The sequence below is a fragment of the Ostrea edulis genome, chromosome 1, assembly GCF_947568905.1.
Source record: "Ostrea edulis chromosome 1, xbOstEdul1.1, whole genome shotgun sequence".
Lineage (NCBI taxonomy): Eukaryota > Metazoa > Mollusca > Bivalvia > Ostreida > Ostreidae > Ostrea > Ostrea edulis.
The window spans coordinates 72,630,675-72,650,135 of record NC_079164.1 but is presented as its reverse complement, the minus strand read 5'-3'; the positions used below and the strand labels follow the sequence as shown (position 1 = coordinate 72,650,135).

The 19,461-nt window shown below is 36.0% G+C and overlaps 1 protein-coding gene across 2 annotated transcripts; it reads right to left on the bottom strand.

Annotated features, from left to right (window-relative positions):
* Window positions 1-3,738: 3,738 nt before the first annotated feature.
* Window positions 3,739-18,589, bottom strand: LOC130046439 (mucin-2-like). Of its 2 annotated transcripts, none has more exons than XM_056159563.1 (8): window positions 18,137-18,589; window positions 17,829-18,040; window positions 13,957-14,107; window positions 13,550-13,846; window positions 9,869-10,072; window positions 7,441-7,470; window positions 7,170-7,251; window positions 3,739-7,068 (listed from the first exon to the last, which is right to left on the bottom strand). In XM_056159563.1, exons 1-8 carry the CDS (start codon window positions 18,177-18,179, stop codon window positions 6,831-6,833), a joined length of 1,257 nt encoding a protein of 418 aa, XP_056015538.1. In that variant the 5' UTR covers window positions 18,180-18,589; the 3' UTR covers window positions 3,739-6,830. The 2 variants fall into 2 exon arrangements, with proteins under 2 accessions (XP_056015538.1, XP_056015540.1); XM_056159565.1 differs by having other exon boundaries at window positions 9,869-10,054.
* Window positions 18,590-19,461: the final 872 nt, after the last annotated feature.

The following is a 19,461-nucleotide window of genomic DNA, read 5'->3' as shown; positions in this document are numbered from 1 at the left end:
CATGCTCTTATATACTATTAGGTAAAATCTTTGATAATCTTCTCAAGAACCACTGGGCTAGGAAAATACAAATTTACTTGAAAGCTTCCTGACATCGTGTAGACTCAAGTTTGTTAAAAGCATGACCCCCGGGTGTAGGATGGGGCCGCAATAGGGGATCAATGTTTTACATACAAATATATAGAGAAAATCTTTAAAAGTCTTCTCAAGAACCACTGGGCCAGAAAAGTTTACATTTACATGAAAGCTTCCTGACATAGTGCAGATTTTTGTTAAAATCATGCCCCCACCCCCGGGAGGCGGGTAGGATGGGGCCCACAATAGGGGATCAGTTTTACATACAAATATATAGAGATTTTGATTTTAAAAATCATCTTCTCAAGAACCATTGGACCAAAGAAGTTTATATTTACATGAAAGCTTCCTGATTCCTGACTGCAGATTCAAATTTGTAAAAATCATGGCCCTTGCGGTAGGTTGAGACCCCAATAGGGATCAAAGTTTTACATGCAAATACGATAGGGAAAATCTCTAAATATGGACCAAGGTGACTCAGGTGAGCGATGTGGCCCATGGGCCTCTTGTTGATTTCACCAGAGCAAAATTACTTCTATGGCCTTCAAAAACGTTTACCTTCCATGGAACACTCAATACATTTCACAGCTACTGGAACAGGTTTCCTTGTCAAAAGTTATGGACATAGTATATGCCACATCCATGTAGAGATGCATGAATGTTCCGTTGTCCTCTCTTCTAAAATGTTCTTCAAATACTTGAAATAAATTTAGATGTATGCATACCATACTGGCTTTCTTATTATTAAGTAACCGATATCAATTCTACAACGTGATTGAAATAAACTCGTATTTGAAATATATGTGTCGTGTAGCGGTCAACCATTCAAGGATTGATCAAGCTCACCATTACTTAACTTGCGTGGTCAGGAGAGAGAAACTCACTGGCGAGGCAGTATAAGTTCCCTCTTATGCTGTACGCTAAACTTCCCACTACTTCGCCCCCCAGCTTAGCGTGAGTATTCTCTGACTCAGCGGCGGCATCCACACTACACTGTCACCATTTTGTAACGCGTAGCGGTCACCCATCAAAGGGCTGATCACTCTCGCCTATGCTTAACTTCATTAAGCGTGATCAAGAGAGAGACTCTACTACATATGTACATCTCTAGAAAAGCTAACTCGCTGGCAAGGCATTACAAGTTCCCTAAATACTGACCGTTACAATAAGCAGATGTATACCCGAGGGAATGTACCGGTGTAATGTATAAAGATGTACATGTTATATAAAATGTATTTTACATATTTACAAGTTTAATCAAAGGACAAAGTTTTATCGTGGACAAGCACCGTGATATTAAAACAACAGGTGTAACATATATCAGCGATGTAATTAAACTCTGATTACTAGAATACTGTAGATGTGTAGAAAATTTTAGAAAAAATGCACAAATATAAACCAAAGTACCGAGACTCGATATAAAATCTCATCGTTATCTTCCAAGTCACAGACGTGTCCCAACCATCAAAAGTTTTATACTGAATATCCATGATACAAACATACAATCTGCATCGAAGTTCTATATGGCAATAGGGGATTTTCAAGTTCATCCATATCCGTCTTTATTCTGCATTTAGTCACTATTACGTCATACTTTTTTAGGCATGGTCATATCCGGTTTATCGTAGTTACGTAAATACACTAAGTCATGTGTAAGTGTATACACAACCTATTGAAATGGACGTTGATTCTATGCAAGTATAATCGAACTAAAGAAATTTTTTGTTACAGATAAGTGTTTCTTGTTCCTTTTACCGTAAAAGTAACCCACAAAGGCAATGTAAGTTTGCGATTGGTATAAATTTGGAAATCCTTTCCACAAATGTTGATGTAGATACAGAAAAAAATTTATCTCAAGCTCTTGAAAATCAATCGCCGATCCGTAAAAATTGGGGGGGGGGGGGGATTGAATGAAGACATATACCAGCTATTGAAAGTTATTATGCCATGATTTATCTTTACAAATATTGGGCATCATTGGAATGAACGGCGACTTCGGCATTGCAAATCCGATAATGGATATATAGGTACTTCTGAGGCATTCACGTAGAATGAGGGAGGGGGGATGGTTCCCATTTTAACAACCATAACTTTCTATTATATATATATATATATATATATATATATATATATATATATATATATATAAAGATATATTTCGTGACGCAACCACCCAGCCCCCCCCCCCCCCCTTCCGAATTTTTATAGCGGCAGAAGTGAATGGTACGAATGCAGTTTATGCCGTGAATCCATAATATGTTCTCCCTACGATTCAAGTAATCAGAATTTGGGGAAAAAATCTTAGGCAATATATATGATACGCTACTACCCCCCCCCCCCCCCCCCCCCCCGGCGGGCGTTGGTACGATAAAAAAAAAACCTCACTGCTACGGCCCTGAGCGCTAAGCATACATGTAGGTCTAAATTTGCGGTACTTAACCTAAAGCTGTTGGTGTCTTAAAATAAGAAATGAGTGAAAACTCCTCAACCAGTCATAAAAACAATCAATCATTAACCCTTCCCCCTCCTGAATTTTAAAAGGTGTGAAAAACTATATATTGAGGTATAATAAGTCGTATGCCACTACTTAACCTTCATCCATGCATTTTAAATTTGAAAGATTTTGAATATTAGTCAAATGAACATGTTAGGATTTGTTTGTTTTGATATATCTATTTATTCTTGTCAAGAATTTTAGACAAAGTCTTGTGAAGGCATCTTCTCTGACTATCCACCCCCTTCCCTGAAAAACGATGCTACGTCACGTGCCTGCTTTCCTCTCTTACGTAAATCCGTATTACATCCCTCTGCCACACACCAATGGCACTGGTACTTAAATTCGGTATCAAAACCAGTAAGTAAAATAAATGAACGAAATCGTCTGATTGTTAGCTAAACCGGAAGAAAGCATGCCTAAAAAATCGCCAAATCACGTGACTTAGGTAGATTCTAAAACACAAAATACGCACGGAACGGAAGAACTCGAAAATCCCCTATTGTTTTATCAGATACCGGATTCTAACATGGGACTTGTTCAGGTAGTGGTGGACAATAAAAAAATGAGTGGGAAATGGAAAAGCTGTCATTTAGCTTCCGCTGTAATGCCATTTTATCATGTATACCTCGGATACCTAGACCAGAAATCATGATAGCGCGCGTCGCTTAATCATTCCTTTCTCATTTTACTTTAGTGACTTCAAATACCAATGTATTGGACTTGTTTCATTTTATTTCCATCTGGTACAAAATCCATTCTATTTTGCATGTCGGCAGTTTCCCCAATTTAAACACGAATTAAAGCTTGATACATATATGTAACATATTGTGGTAATTAAACCTCAACTTAACTCAACAAAAGAAACCACATTGGCGTCATTGAGACCGTCTATATTGAAATTTTAAAAAGCTGATCGTACAATCAAGGGGAATTATGTGTTTCCTATATCATACGAATTATTTAGTGTCCGTTATGTCATAACTGTGTGTTGAAGAGCATATATTTCGTAAAGGTCCACATAGACTTAAAACGTCGTTTTAGAGAATTTGTCCAGAGTGCATGAAATTATTGACAATTAATCAAATAACCGAAATTTTGTTAGCATCACATTCAAGGAACCCGGCCCGATTTCTTGTCGCAATATTATAATACTTAACACATACATGTACACTAAATGTCATTTATTAACTAATGTTAATCTCATCGTACACAAATATTGGGTTAAGACATGGGACAATAAAGAGTATTACAAATATACTGCATGAACAAAAATAAAACACAACCTCTTAGTATCTTCCCACAGAATGGAGAGCACAGTAAATGTACCCCAAATCTAACTGATCATGGGTATTCTAAACCTAACTGACCATGGGTATCCCAAACCTAACTGACCATGGGTATTCTAAACCTAACTGACCATAGGTATCCCAAACCTAACTGACCATGGGTATTCTAAACCTAACTGACCATGGGTATTCTAAACCTAACTGACCATGGGTATTCCAAATGTAACTGAACATGGATATCCCAAATGTACGTCATTTTTCTGCACAATGATTTAAAACAAAACAGTAAATGAATGTGTAAAATCATATACAATGCATGTACATGCAGCATGAGCTTAATCGGCGTCACTGTCATTCACAAACGTTTCTTTCATTCAAATAAATCCACATTAACAAGCATACCGACAATATTCATCAAAAAAAAGTAAAAGGTGGTATATGAAAGGCAATTTTTTTCTAAAGTATACCTTTGAAATGAAAATCATTAAAAATCAATGCTGGTACAGTGTATTTATCCATGTACTTCCAGTAGCATTAATGCTGGTTTCAGTTGGATTTAGTAGCATTAACGCAGGTTTGAAACCAGAAAGTTTTGAGAGAAAAGTGTCTATAAGCATTTCTAGCATTCAAATTAGCAATGATTGCAAGTCATTCACAATTCACAAGTCAAGCATTTAGGAAATGTACATGCAAAATATTCAATGTCATTTTCGTGTATGTACATGTATATACAAAATAACTATTGAACGAAACAATGACTTTCATGGCTAACATTTCGTACATTTTCTGTTTTATAAATTGTGTTACAATGCATGCAGTGATAGCTTAACCTAATGTAAGCTAAGTACAATGAATGGTACAAAACTTTATAAAACAGTACAAGAGTCAGATACAAAACGACTAAATAATCTAAAATGCAATTATAACTACATGCACTTTGTAACAGGTGCATAGGTTAATCAAACATATCCTAGAAGTACCAGGAGTCTGTCTTGTTTAGTTCAATTCAATACTACATGAAATAGGGAAGAGTTATATTCAGTGATATCGTGTACATTTGAGAATTACTCGAAAAGCATCTAAGCAGATCTAAAATTGTTTTCATCGAGTTCGTGTGAAGTATGTCTATAAATACAAACGGGAAATTGTTACGTTATCTATTAGACTTTACCTCCTGACACGGAAGTATGTCTGGTGATATTTGTAAAGGTCCCCGTTACACTAAGTATGGGGATTAAAATTTATAATTAGTTTTTTATTGAGATCTTATGGTTTTTGGAAAGTAGTTATCTGATATGAGATGAAAATATCGACACACGACAAATGTTTATTATTTCCTTAAATGTGGATGTTTTAGTGCAAACAAAATCTATACAATGTATTATTATATACAGCTTACTGCCATACATAAGTCAACTTCTATTCATCTTAGAGTAGAATTCACTGAAACAACTATTTTAAAATAATTTTTCATAAACTTATTCAATACGGAACTTTCGGGATATCCCGATTATATTTGACGTTTATACACCACGGTCAAGTGATAATAACCAATTGTAGGGCAAAGTTGACATCGATACATAAGGTGTTTCGCTAACAGACGGTCCGTAAAAAGTTATTCGCAGTCCCACGATGACGATCCAAGTCATTATTGGTGCTTAGTATCTGGGTGTAAATTAGATGGAGGGGAAAAGGCGCATTTAAACGCGTACCATTGGATGCAAGGCGTGAAGTTTTACCGATATCTTCAAGATATTCCCTAGATTTCTTTCCCGCGCCGACTCGCATAATTTAATCAATTGTATTTTCCTATAAAATGTTTGTAGTGATTCCTTTCTTTCAAAGATAGCATTTAAATGCAGGAAATTGATACCAGTTGAAATATTCCATGTTTGTTTATTTAGTTGTTATTGTAATCCGGAAGTGACATGCCCTACAATTACATTCAACGCGCGATAAAAGTCAGAGTGGATCTGTATCTCGAAAGTCCCGTATTCACGGTAACATTTGCACCATTAACAGTCCAAATATTTGCAGTTTCTCGTCTGAGTATCTTAGTTTTCCTGTGCATTCATACACCTACCATATTACTGTAAGAACACCACACTTAACGTTTCCGTTCCACTCTTAAAAAGAAATATAAAAAGAAATCGAATGCTGAAAGTTAATGTTAAAGTTTCATAAATCATGTGTCTACAATTCTTGGTAAAAGTTTTAAAATCATGAAAAGAATAATGTACACATGCTTTGTAATACATATTTTACATTTCATAAAGATCAAAGCAAAAATGAGTTCAGAATGATTGTTCAAACAATAAATATTTTTCAATGAAATCCATAGCGTAAACCATGGGAGTTGACTCACATTTGGCTCTATACTGTATTTTAAAAATCACATCGAGCTCAACGCTATTGTAATTAACAGAGTAATATGATTGGTTGATATCACTATTGGCATAAAAACGAACGTGAAAAGCGAAGATAACGAATAGTGATCAATCTCATAACTCCTATAAGGAATACAAAATAGAGAGTTGGGCGAACATGGACCCCTGGATATACCATATGTGGGACCGGGTGCCTAGAAGGAGTAAGCATCCCCTGTCGACCGGTCATACCCGCCGTGAATACAGACAGCCACAGGGTAATTATTCATAACTCGATTATCACCATGAGAAATGCTTATCTGGCGGCCGCCTGGTAATGTTATGTGATGATCGCCTTAAACGTATTTGGTGACCGTCTAAAATTCATTTGGCGGCCGCCAAATAAAATGTTTTTTTCACCTGGGTCTAACCTGCTCCATTACCATGGAGAAATAGCAAGTTTAAAAATACATGTGTAAGGTCAGTCATCATATTGCACGTGTTATTTGATTGATTGCAAAAAGTACATTTTGTACATTTTGGCATTCACATCCGATTTTGTAGGCACATCATTTATCCTCCATTTTCATCTTTAGGCAATTAATTTCATTCATATAAGTTGTTCTTTGTGCCTACATGTGGTCTTTTCACAAAAGCTTTGTCGTACACGTTTTCAGCAACACACACATACGGGTTCACCTCCTCCTCTTCCTGAATGGTATCTTCGGAAAAATGTTCGAGTGGGATGGATTCGTAGACATTGTTGACGCTTAATATCGTCTTACGAGACACAGGTCTAATGTTATCATTTTGGTTCCGGCGAAAAGTCGAGGTTTCAGAAACTCTGTTGAGAAGAACAGTTTCCAAGAAAAGTAGCAGGACGATAATAATAAAAGACACCTCCCATTCGAAAAACAAATTGCAAACAAGGCTAAATTATTTTACCTTTTTCTACGTTGTATTCCCATACATACCCCTAATGCAATCAATGTAATTTCCACAATACAAATTCCAACCGCAAGGAACACTAAAAAAGTATTTTCAAAAGGTGCATGAAAAGGAAAATATAACAAACAGTTCATACAAAACGAAAACGTTCATACATTTTTTTCAATATTTTATCCCAAGTATACTTAGTATAAAAACCCACACGCAAAGGCATAAATATACGATGCTATCCACATTAAATGTCATTGTCCCCATGCATGTACGTTACCTATTTGGTTTGGACGCAATGAAGTGTCTCCTGTAAATGTAAAGTCTCTAATTGTAATGTATGAAAGAAAAATTGATATGATTAAAGCTACTAAAAGAATACTTAACTTCAATTGTACGGATTGCAGTTTCAGAAGATCAAAAATATGATAGATATCACATATAGAAACTATTACAAAATATAAAAGGCTATTTGATATTCTGACAGTAAAACCAAAGGGATCTGTGGATTAGTAATGTTGACAATGGTTAAGCCCCCTCAAAATCTGAAATTACAGGTGCAATTTTTGAGAGTGAAGTTGAACTGGAATTTCCATGTAGAAAACTGACTATATGATACTATCACAAATTTCACGCCATTTCTTGTAATATGAAACAAGGAATGAAGTATTTTATTGTCCTATGTCAGCTTTGGACGGAAAACGTTGCTTTCATACGAAATATCTTTTTATTCTAAAAACTGCGGAACTTAGTAAACAAGAAAATTATTATCACTGACGTACATGAATGTTTGACAGAGACATGTTTTGTAACAACACGAATCTTTTTCATGAAGTTGCTCTATTTGAGGAATATACGTTTTTGAAATTGCCAGTTTTTCATTAAAATTTAAAGAACAACAATTGGATAAATTACTGTGACGTCATATCAAATTAGAAGTCTATCACTACCACTTCATATCCAAAACGCTGTTATTCAAAATACAACAAAGTTAATTTTCAGAAAATTATCAGTAATAGCCAATTTCAAAAAAATTGTAAGTAATTGTAAGACCAAATTTGGCCCACATCACTTATATTAGAGACATTTTGAGAGAACACTCACAATGAGGAAGTAATGCAATACAATTGCTCGAGGATGTTACAACCGATTTCGTCGGATCGGCCATATAAGACCGTTCATTACTGTCGACGCTTGCAAAATACTTGGGAAAATTTTAGTGACGTCGTGCATTGACTATAATGAAGCCCTTCTTTATAGAGTTAACAAGTCTTACATAAAAAAAACTTCAACGCGGCTCATAATAACGACAGCGAGAAGTGACCATAATACACCAATTTTGAAGTGAAATTCATCAGTAAATGCGAATTATATCTATATGTTTTTAAATCTTCACATGGTCTAGCACCAATGTATATTGCGGAGCTCATCAAGGGTTACGTCCCAAACCGTTCCTTTCTTTCAGAAGAGTCTATATTGTTGCTCGGACGAAGAGGTATGGTGAACGGTGTTTGGACAAGGCGGCTCCTGTGCTCCAATACATATTAGCAAATCAAACATTCTTAACAGTTGTTTTTTATGTTTTCCGCCACACTCAGCAATTTTTCAGTTATCTGGTGACACCCAGTTTTTATTGGTGGAAGAGAGAACCCAGATACAATGTACCTGGGAAGAGACCACCGACCTTCCGAAAGTAAACTGGGAAACTTTCTCACTTATCGGCGCGAGCGGGATTCGAACCCGCGTCCCGCTCGCGCCGATAAGTGAGAAAGTTTCCTAGTTTACTTTCGGAAGGTCGGTGGTCACTAAGTTGTGAATGTATCTGACGATCTTTTTTTAAAAATTCGTATTTCTGTTTAAATTGCCCCAGTTAGTCCTTCTAAACATTTTGATCCCTTTTATAACCATTTGCCAAATTATCTGTGTAATATAAAAAATCGATTTAAAAACAGAAATCGCCGGGTTGTTTTAAAATATATTATGCATCATAGAGACAGCAGTACAAAACATACTGGGAAAAAGATATATCAAATGTTGAATTTTATCCAAAACATGGAAGCACTTTTAAAATGCCACATGTATGTCTTAAATGTTTTTATAACATATATAATGTACAAGGTCTGAAAAATGTTAAGTACAACCTGTGAGGAGATGGCTACTTAAAGTAGGTACCTTGCTTAAAAATTACAAAGTTCAACTACATGATGTGAAACTAAATTTTTCAAAGAATGTCCGATCACCCAAAATGACACATGCAGATCTTCAATGCTTCTATAAGAGCTGTACAAGGTCTGAAGGATGTCAAATAAATGCTGTAAGAGGTGATTACAAAAATAGGTACCGTCTATTCAAGACATGCTCAAAAGTTCAACTACACGTAAATATTTCGAAAGATGTCTTATCAATGTGTAAATGGCATATGCAGATCTTCGATGTACACAGTTTGAGGAACGTCAAGTTAGAGGTGTGAGAGGAGTAAATTACATAAAGCAGGTACCCTATTACAAGGATGCCCGCCCGCCATTCACCATTCTATAAGCCGCTTATACGTTATGCAACTCGGCCAATAATCTAAATCTTTGTATCGTATTTTATTGTATTATAATCCTCTCCTTATCATACTATACTTATCTCCAATGACAGTTTGTCCCTTTCATAATATAATCGACATTCTGAAGTAAATTGTACATTATTTCATATACATGTACCTGTGTCTTCAGGAGTTGTACTTCTTTCATTGCTTGGAGTCCCCGTAAAAACCACTGGTGACGTAGTAGGGTCTTCCTTTTCTTTCTCGTTGGTAGAGACACTGGTCTGGATTTCCGAGGACGACCTAATGAACGTTGTTGGCGTTGTGCTCGTGTGAATTGTTGATGTGAAATCTCCTGTGTTGGCTAGAGTTGTTTTATTTGCTTTAGTGACGATAAATACAAGTTGCACAGGTGTCAATGGATTCAATATACAATTCTAAATATGGTTAAGTACTTTTGTGTTAGTATCTAGTTTATCAAAAGTGGAAAATGGTTTTAAGAATTGAAGATGTGCATTTACATGGAATGTTTATGATTAGCATACACAGTAAAAGTGGGGCTTGATCACCAAACGTATAAGTACATGCGTAAGGTGTATATGGTCTTGATTGTTGAAAAGTGTATTTATATATTTTTCTATATATTGTTTTACGCCTCACTCGAGAATAATTCATTGAGATAGAGACGTCGCCAGCTGTAGTTTGTCTGGGACATACTACAATTGTTAAAGGTGAGGTGGTAGTTGGAGGAAAAGTGGGAAAGTTGCCCCCCCCTTCTTGATAAACAAATAGCAGCAACAAAATTCCTGATTCGTAAGTGGGGGAGGGGGGGGGGGCTATATTGTCTCAAATATAAAAGAAGTTCTTTAGTCTTCATGTTCGTAATCCGTGTGTGGATATTTTACTATTTCAGGACATTAAAGCTTACATTCTTCTCTTTCACTACTACTGTTGAAAATCAGGGGGGGGGGGGGGGACTCACCCAATGTGATTTGCATTACTAAATAACAAACAGCGCCAATACTGTCGATATCCTTTGGGGTATACATAGCCATCGCATCTTTCAGAACTCGAGATTAATTCGGATAGCCATTATTCTGTTTGAGTTTTGTACTGTTTACGCACTTCCGTGATTAGAGATTTGAATGAGATGATTCTGGACAGAAATAAATTATTAAGAATATACAACGGATAGACAGCCGTTATCAGAGGATTTTAATCATTAAAGAAGAATTACCGGGAGTGAATGGGGCTCTGAAACTAGCTGGTAAGCAGTGTAAATAACTTTTAATCGACAAATATCTCTCATGGAGTACGGAAAGGGGTAGATTGAGTGTTATATATTATGAATCAGTTGGATAGGACATTTTTTAAAACGTGAATAAATTAGTGTTCTGTGATAATGACACGTGTATTTAAGCTTCCTGAAACATGACAAAAATGTGTAAAGAGACACCATAGATCGGAGAGAAATAGTTCGAATTTCCTCCATTGTTTACATAAACATGGAGGTTATAGTGCAATATCCTTGACCCAAGCGTCTATGATCTAGGTCGGAAATACAACCTATCATTGGGTCAAATGCTGTCTGACGTTTTTCATACCGATTGTTAGGCCGTTCTTGGCAGACTGATTTTGACTACGGATAACTCCTTTTACCTGATCAGGATATCTAGGGCTCACGGCGAGTGTGACTGGTCGACAAGGGATACTTACTCCTCTTGGGCACAATCCCACCTCTGGTGTGTCCAGGGGTCTGTGTTTGCCCACCTATCTATTTTGTATTACTTAAACACACGCACGCACGCACAGTCACACACTCATAGAGATAGATCGATAGATAACAAATACTTTTCGCAATGATCGGTAAAAGTATAGGTAAAAAATAAAAAGGATACACGAAGACGTTTAGTAAAGCTTTGGAGCTTTCATTTCAAATCTTCAGAAGCTTTACATTTAGTAACGTGTTACTAAATGTAAAGCTACTGAAGATTTGAAATGAAAGTGCTAAAGCTTTACTAAACGTCTTCGTGTATCTTTTTATTATTATTATTATTATTATTATATATATATATATATATATATATATATATATATATATATTTATATATATATTCAACTGTATTCTCCTACATAACACTATTACGAGCAATACGTATTTATCACTGCATAAATCCACTACGGGGTCAACAGAGGTCACGGCTGTGCGTATGAAGATTTGTTTAAAGTAGGTAATAGGTACTACTTTTACTAAGGCAATACGCATCTAGCAATCGCTCTCACTTATTACAGAAGTCTATCAATAGATGAAATGAACATCACAAAATGTATTTATGGTTTTATTTGTATTCCAAGCAGTGAATTTTCATCAAAATATTTGATAAAAGCATTTCTATAAACAATGTCTTTAGTTACTTATGTATGTCTAAAATTTCGTCTGCTACAACTTCACCCTGGTCATCGGTGATGCGGAATTGGACATTAGGCTTTAGGAAAAAGGTCATTCACAGGATGTATGGCCGATAAGTTGTCAAAGTGCATTAAGACCTAAATGTACACCCCCACTGCCTCCGTGCCACAACAGCCATAAGGTGATTGATGTCGGTATCCAAGTTTATGTCGGGACATCGAAGCGAGGCGTGATCCCCTATTGTGGCCCAATCGTACCCCCGGGGCTGGGGGCCATGATTTTAACAAACTTGAATTTGGATTTTGTTAGAAAGTTTTCATGTAAATTTGTAGTTTCTTAGCTCAGTGTTTTTTTTGGTAAGATTTTTAAAGATTTTCTCTATATATTTGTATGTGAAACTTTGATCTCCTATTGTGGTCCCATGTTACTCCCGGGGTCATGATTTCAACAAATTGGAATTTGTTCCATGTTAGGAAATTTTCTTGTAAATTTCTACTTTCCTGGCCCAGTGGTTCTTGAAAAGATTTTCAAAGTTTTTACTTCTGCTTACTTCTCCTAGGAACCTGATCCCACCTCTGGCATATCCAAGGCTGCATGTTTGCCCAACTCTGTATTTTGTGTTGCTCACAGCAGTTGTGAGATTGGTCACTGTTCGTTATCTTTACCTTTCATTTTACCTATATATTCGTATATAAAACTTTGATCCCCTATTGTGGTCCCATCCTACTCCAGGAGTTCAGGACTTTAAAAAACTTGAATCTGTACTATGTCAGAACCATTTCATGTAAATTTGTACTTTCCTAACACAGTGGTTCGTTCGAAGAAGAATTTTAAAAAAGCTTTTCATTATATATTTGTATATAAAACTTTGGTCCCCTATTGTGGCCATGTCCTACCATCGGGGGTCATGATTTCAGGAAGCTACTACACTATGTCAGGAAGCTTTCATGTAAATTTAAGTTCTTCTGGCTAAGTAGTTCTTTAGATGAAGATTTTAGAATTACCCCACCTCTTCTTTTTGTGATTATCTCTCCTTTGAGGTGACATGGCCCTTCATTGAACAAACCTGAAAGCCCTTTAACCATGGATGCGTTTTTCCAAGTTTGGTTGAAATTGACCTAGTGATTTTGGAGAAGAAGTTGATAATGTTAAAAGTTTAGAGACGGACAGACAGACAAAGAAACGGGCATACAAACTATGGATAAAAAGCGATCAGAAAAGCTCTTTGAGTTTTCAGATCAGGTGAGCTAAAAAGTAATGAACAGAAAGATGGCACAGGAATTAAATGTTTCAATTTCAAAATCAAATTATACTCTGAATAATGATCTACCGCTCGAACATATCTGATCTCATATGATTTCAGAATGAGTCACTGTACTGATATCTCCCAATTTCTAAATTTTCGAAAAATTAATCATATATTTCTAAATTACGTATTGATATTATTACCCATCGTGAAATAGGGGGTTGTGTTTGTAGTTCTCGTAGTTGTAGGTGATGTTGTTGTTACTCCTGTTGTTGTCTTTACTCGTATTGTTGTTGTTGTTGATACTGGTGTTGTTGTTGTAACTGGTGTTGTTGTTGTAACTGGTGTTGTTGTTGTTACTGGTGTTGTTGTTGTTACTGGTGTTGTTGTTGTCACTGGTGTTGTTCTTTTTTTTGTTCCTAATGTTATAATTGTTGTTCTTCGTACTAAAGTTGTTTTTGTAGTTGTTTCAGTCGTACTTTTCGATTTCGGTAGAGCGACTACAAATGATGAATTATACTTCATTAAGCAAAAATCCATCTGCTTGTGTTTCCTCTATTACCTTAGAGTGAGAATATCCGATCTAGTCTAGTGAAAATGCATTATTTACCTTTCCATCGGAGTGAGAATCCCTTTGCTGAGTGGCGTTCGTTAGACACGAAGGTTAATCTTATCACGTTACCCCTCACCACCTGCTTAAATTGATCAAAGTCACCACACCTCTTCAGGGCAACAAAACAACATGGTTCTTGTTCTGTAATCTGTTACGAACGATGGTGTTAATAGAATATTCCCAATAATATACTTACAAATGTTTACCTTCATAAAGAAAACAATATTATGCGTTGTTTTGGACAATTTTATTTGGATTTTTTGTACTGTTTGTAATCCATACAATGTAGTGTATAGGAAGTGATTTTTGAAACTTACAGCTTCAAATATCAATACCACATAAAGATAGAAAAATCACAAAAATCCACACCCGCTTCATCCTTACATGTGTTAATGAACATATATATTAACGGGAAACTAACAATTCAACTAGTGACAAACGGGATAACTTCATCTTCGTTCACATTCCACATTTATGTAGCAATACTCCATTATCACCTGGGTATGTAGTATATTTATTAAAGCCCCATACAACCGAAAGCTTACAGCTTCAAAGGATTTCGTTTCTTAATGTAACCATGTTAGATAGTTCATGGCAAGTGTGACCGGTCGGTAGAAGATGCTTACTCCTCCAAGGCACCTGAACCCACCTCTGGTATATTCAGGGGTCCGTGTTTGCCCAACCCTGTATTTTGTATTGCTTCCAGGATTATGAGATTGATCACTGTTCAGTGTCTTCGTCTTTCAGGACAACAATTCGATAAGATATATATTATTACACATAATTATTGATATGCAGTATTTTATGTGATGATATTAGAAGGATATCAGCATTTTGTAAAATCAAAAGGTTTATGTACAAGGGAAGAAGTTACTGCGAGAACAGGAAGTCATACTTAGAATCCACCGTTTCATATACTTCATACAAATATCTTAAAATCATCAAAATTCATAATGAAAGATATCAATCAAACGCCTGTGGATGTTACCCTCTTACCCTGGCTTTGTCATTTTCTGACCCCCCTTACGCTTCACCCATCGATTGTGCTAGTATGTTGTAAAAACCACAAATGTACTGAATTAGACTTGAAGTATAAGCTAACATTTCAACTGGCTGTCACCATCACAAATGATTTAATGAACATAGCCAATGAAAGAGAGGCGTTCACCATCCACCCCTCCCGAAAACAACATTGAAAACTAAAATAATTTTCTCAACACTTTTCAACAAACATAGCCTTGAGGCAACACTAATGATATGAAAACCACTAATGATGTATGTTGCATTAATGAATACATTTGTGTTTTCTAATGAAAAATAATACAGATTTGATGATGCACCATGATAACCATTAATGATTGATTAATTGATGTTTTCTGCCACACTCAACACTTGTTCAGTTATCTGGTGGCGCCCAGTTTTTATTGGTGGAAGAGAGAACCCAGATACAATGTACCTGGGACGAGACCACTAACCTTCCGAAAGTAAACTGGGAAACTTTCTCACTTACCGGCGCGAGCGAGATTCGAACCCGCGCCGACAGTGGTGAGAGGCCGTGTGATTTTGAGCGCGATACTCTAACCCCTCGGCCAAGGAGGCCCTACCATTAATGATAATCCGTTCGTTAATGAAAAAGTAAAGTTTAAACAGACGATTTATAATCAATGGTTATGATAGTGCATGATTATAGCGATCTAGTTTGCCAAAACAACCTATCATTGGGTGAAATGTTGTCTGAAGTGTTTCATAGCGATTGTTAGACCATTCTTGTCAGATTGATTTTAACTACGGATTACTCAGTTTACCTGGTCAAGAGATAAGGGCTCACGGCTACTGTGACTGGTCGACAGGAAAAGCTTACTCCTCCTAGGCACCTGATCCCACCTGTGGTATATTTTGGGGTCCGTGTTTGCCGGACTCTCTATTTTGTATCGTTTATAGGAGATATTAGATTGATCAGTGTTTGTTATCTTAACCTTTCATAGAGGACAATCCCTCAAAATATTACAGCAATATTGAATGTCGTAAAAATATTACAGTCAATCAAAAATGACAACCAACAGCAGATTGGTAACCGTGACCTTTTTTTTTGTACAAGTATGCAATAATGACGTCTAGTTGTATTCATTATGACGTTTTATGATAACTTTTATTTGATAAGATGTTTTTTTTGCTAAAGAATGACTTAGATTCCAAAGCAAACGAATCACGTGTATGAAACGTTTGCCTCTCTTGGGATCGAGGTATGAAAAATGCAAGTTCACACATGTACCGGCATCCTGTTGACATGTGTTGAGCCCGAAAAGATACAGCGAAAAAGAAAGATTGAAACAGACTCAATGTATACTAAGATGAAGTTGATTGCCCTAGTAAGATATGAAAAACTAAAAGGCTTACAGATAATTGATTTTGAGATTAATTAAAAAAAGTCATCTCAATATTAATCTAAGTAATAAAATACCAATAGTAAGATTAGAAATCAACTGTTTGAAGTTCTTGGCTATTTACAATTAGAGTGCTGCAGTCATCCAGTCTCTTGTTAGTTAAAAGATGATAAATCAAATACAAGGTATTTAATTTCTTGCCTTAATAAGATCACGAATTATAATTGTTTTATATATACAACACTCCATGTATGATCGTATTATTGAATGCTAAATATTTTTCTATATAATAAATTCCGTGAGTAGTGTAAGTATGTACTGCATTATGTGTAAATACATGTGCGTTGAAAACGTTTTGCCACGAGAAGGGGAATTTAAACGATTTTTTCCCCATTCTCTATCCTCTGCTCGCTAACACCTACGCTATATCAATGCTAAAATTACAAGTTTCTTGTAAACCACTTTTAAAACGTTTGGTCTACATTAAAGGGGAAGTGAATTTCATTTACATCACAGGGGCCAATGATACCGTTTTTAGTGTTTAAACTAAAAGAGTTCCGTTATACAATATGTCTCCCTTTGTTTTGTTTCCATTTGGTTTTGCTTCGTTGGATTTCGTTCCATATTTTACCGGTACCCACCAACAGCATGATCAAATCGCTGTTATTGTTGAAGATCTAGAAAGTGTAATAGCAGTATCTAATTGGAAAATGTTACGTTTCACATTTTCCTAAGACTTCAAATCAACACGAAATTCACTTTCATCCGTGTTATTAAAGTAGTTATATTTCTGTTCCTTTTTGCAAACGCAAAGATTGTATACTCAAGTAGCCGGCAATCTGTAGAGGAATGAAATATTCTCGGGATCATTATATGATGTAATATTCATTTCCCTGTGTGATTTCTATTCGTATAAGATATTTTAAGGAAAGAGTCCATAAAATAGATGAACCTAAACAAATTGAATGTCATGATCCAATATCAGATCATTTATATTGAGATCGACAGTTATAGTCAAAAGGCATTGAAATGAAAATCTTTGGACGGTCAAAAGCGTTGTCCTGACAATTCTAGTAAGCTTCACATTATATTGATGTGATTTTACTGTGAATTTTCACGGTTTGTGTTTAGAATATTATGTTATGTTCTATAGTTGAGGATACTAATATGGGGTTAGACTCGTTGTAATTTGAAAACGATTTGGTATATTGACTTTAAACTTAAATCAAACTAATATTGCAATACCACACCATGTTTCTTATCTCAATGGAAAAAGTGTATTTTGAAGGCAATTATTATATTTTAGATATTGTGCATTGACTTCCACTTCAACATGTGACCTTCTTTTCCATTCTCCGTTCGACGGTCTCTCAATACAGGTTTGACTGTATACCCTGCTGATGAAGAAAATGGTTTTATGACGAAGACCAGTAAAGTTAGAAGTTAGCGACAAATAAGAAATCAATTCAAATGCACGTATATCACCTCCAAGAAATCTGTACATGGTCCATACTGATATTTATCAATGTCAAACTTGTCAAATGTAAAAGTGACATTTGCTGTCGGATCTCCCGTTGTGAGAATCCAGGTGTAATTGACGTTGTTGGGATAGGGTTCAGGATAACCTGGGGATGTGAATCTCCCTGTGTTCTCTGAGATGTACTGCATCACCAGCTGTCTCTCCGCCCATCCGTAAACTTCAATACCAACATTACTGAATTTTACTTTCCTATTTCACAACATATTAGTCATCTTTAGTAACCTTGGTATGATTGGATAAAAAGGAATCTTACCTTGGAATAAAACAAACAACAGTGAACATATAACAAAGTACATGCTTTGTCGTTTGAACACTCCCAAATAGTCTGTTAGGAAAGATTTACAAAATACACACACGGAAAAGAAAACCGGATCCGGCGTTAAATGTTCAATACGAATACATGAGTACTATTTTGATTTACTATCAATGCAAGTTTTGGCCATGAAGGAAGGTGCTGGACAAGTGATGTGGGAAAACAATAATTTTTTAGACGTCCTTGAAGTGAGAAGGAAATATTTTTGAGATAGCCTAATTACAACATACAATGTAGAATGACAGTGTTTTGGTTCAATATCAGCAGGCTTAAACCTTCCAATCGTTAATTTGGTGAACGGAAATTTTCAGTTTTGATTTTATCAAACTTTCCCAAAAATAGAACTCCTCATAATATTATGATTTTGTGTTTTTATAATCATGTCTAATATTTCTTTCAAAGGAGGTGGGATTGTTGTATAGATCCATATTTCGAATATATGAAAAAGTTATGATAACGAGCAGCAATTATTCTCATTGCTCCAATAAGGAAATGCAAAATAAAGAATTGAGGAAACACGGACTTCTGGATATATCAAATTGGGGATCAGGAGCCTTAGGAGGAGTAAACATCCTCTGTCGACCGTTCATACCCGCCGTGAGCCCTATATCTTGATCCTGGATACAGAGTAATCCGAGTCAGAATCAGAGAGTGAAGAACGGCCTATCAACTGGTATGAAACATGTTAGACAGCATTTGAATCCAAGGCAGGTTGTATTTGCAACTAGGTCATTATAATTTCTCCTGGCCATTTCAAAACGGCAGTATAAACATTTATCGCCATTTCTAGCTGATAAATATACGTACTATATTTACCATCTACATGTAGATGTGAAAATCACGGTCTTTTCGCTATGACCTTAAAAACGTCGGTCCCGTATCCCAGCAGGCGTTGGCACGTGAAAGAACCCTCAATGCTTCGGCCCTGAACGCTGAGCATATATCTAATTTTGTGGTACTTCACCTACAGCTGCTGATGTCTTATATGAGTGAAACATTCTTGGTGGGACATAAAACAAGCATTATATCTGTCAAGATTGATATGCATTATTTCCACTTGCAGAGAATTGATGAGGAAATGTCATACGATATACATATAGATAGCATATTTTGATGTTGTCAGGTATCCACTACGCCTTGGGTTTTTCTCCTTTGTGACACAAGTCTTGCATGCTCTGATTTAATGTTTTCATGATATAAAGTTTGGATTGGAATATACTAACCTTCGTCAGACCGTTTCTCTCTTCCACTCTTATGAACGGAAG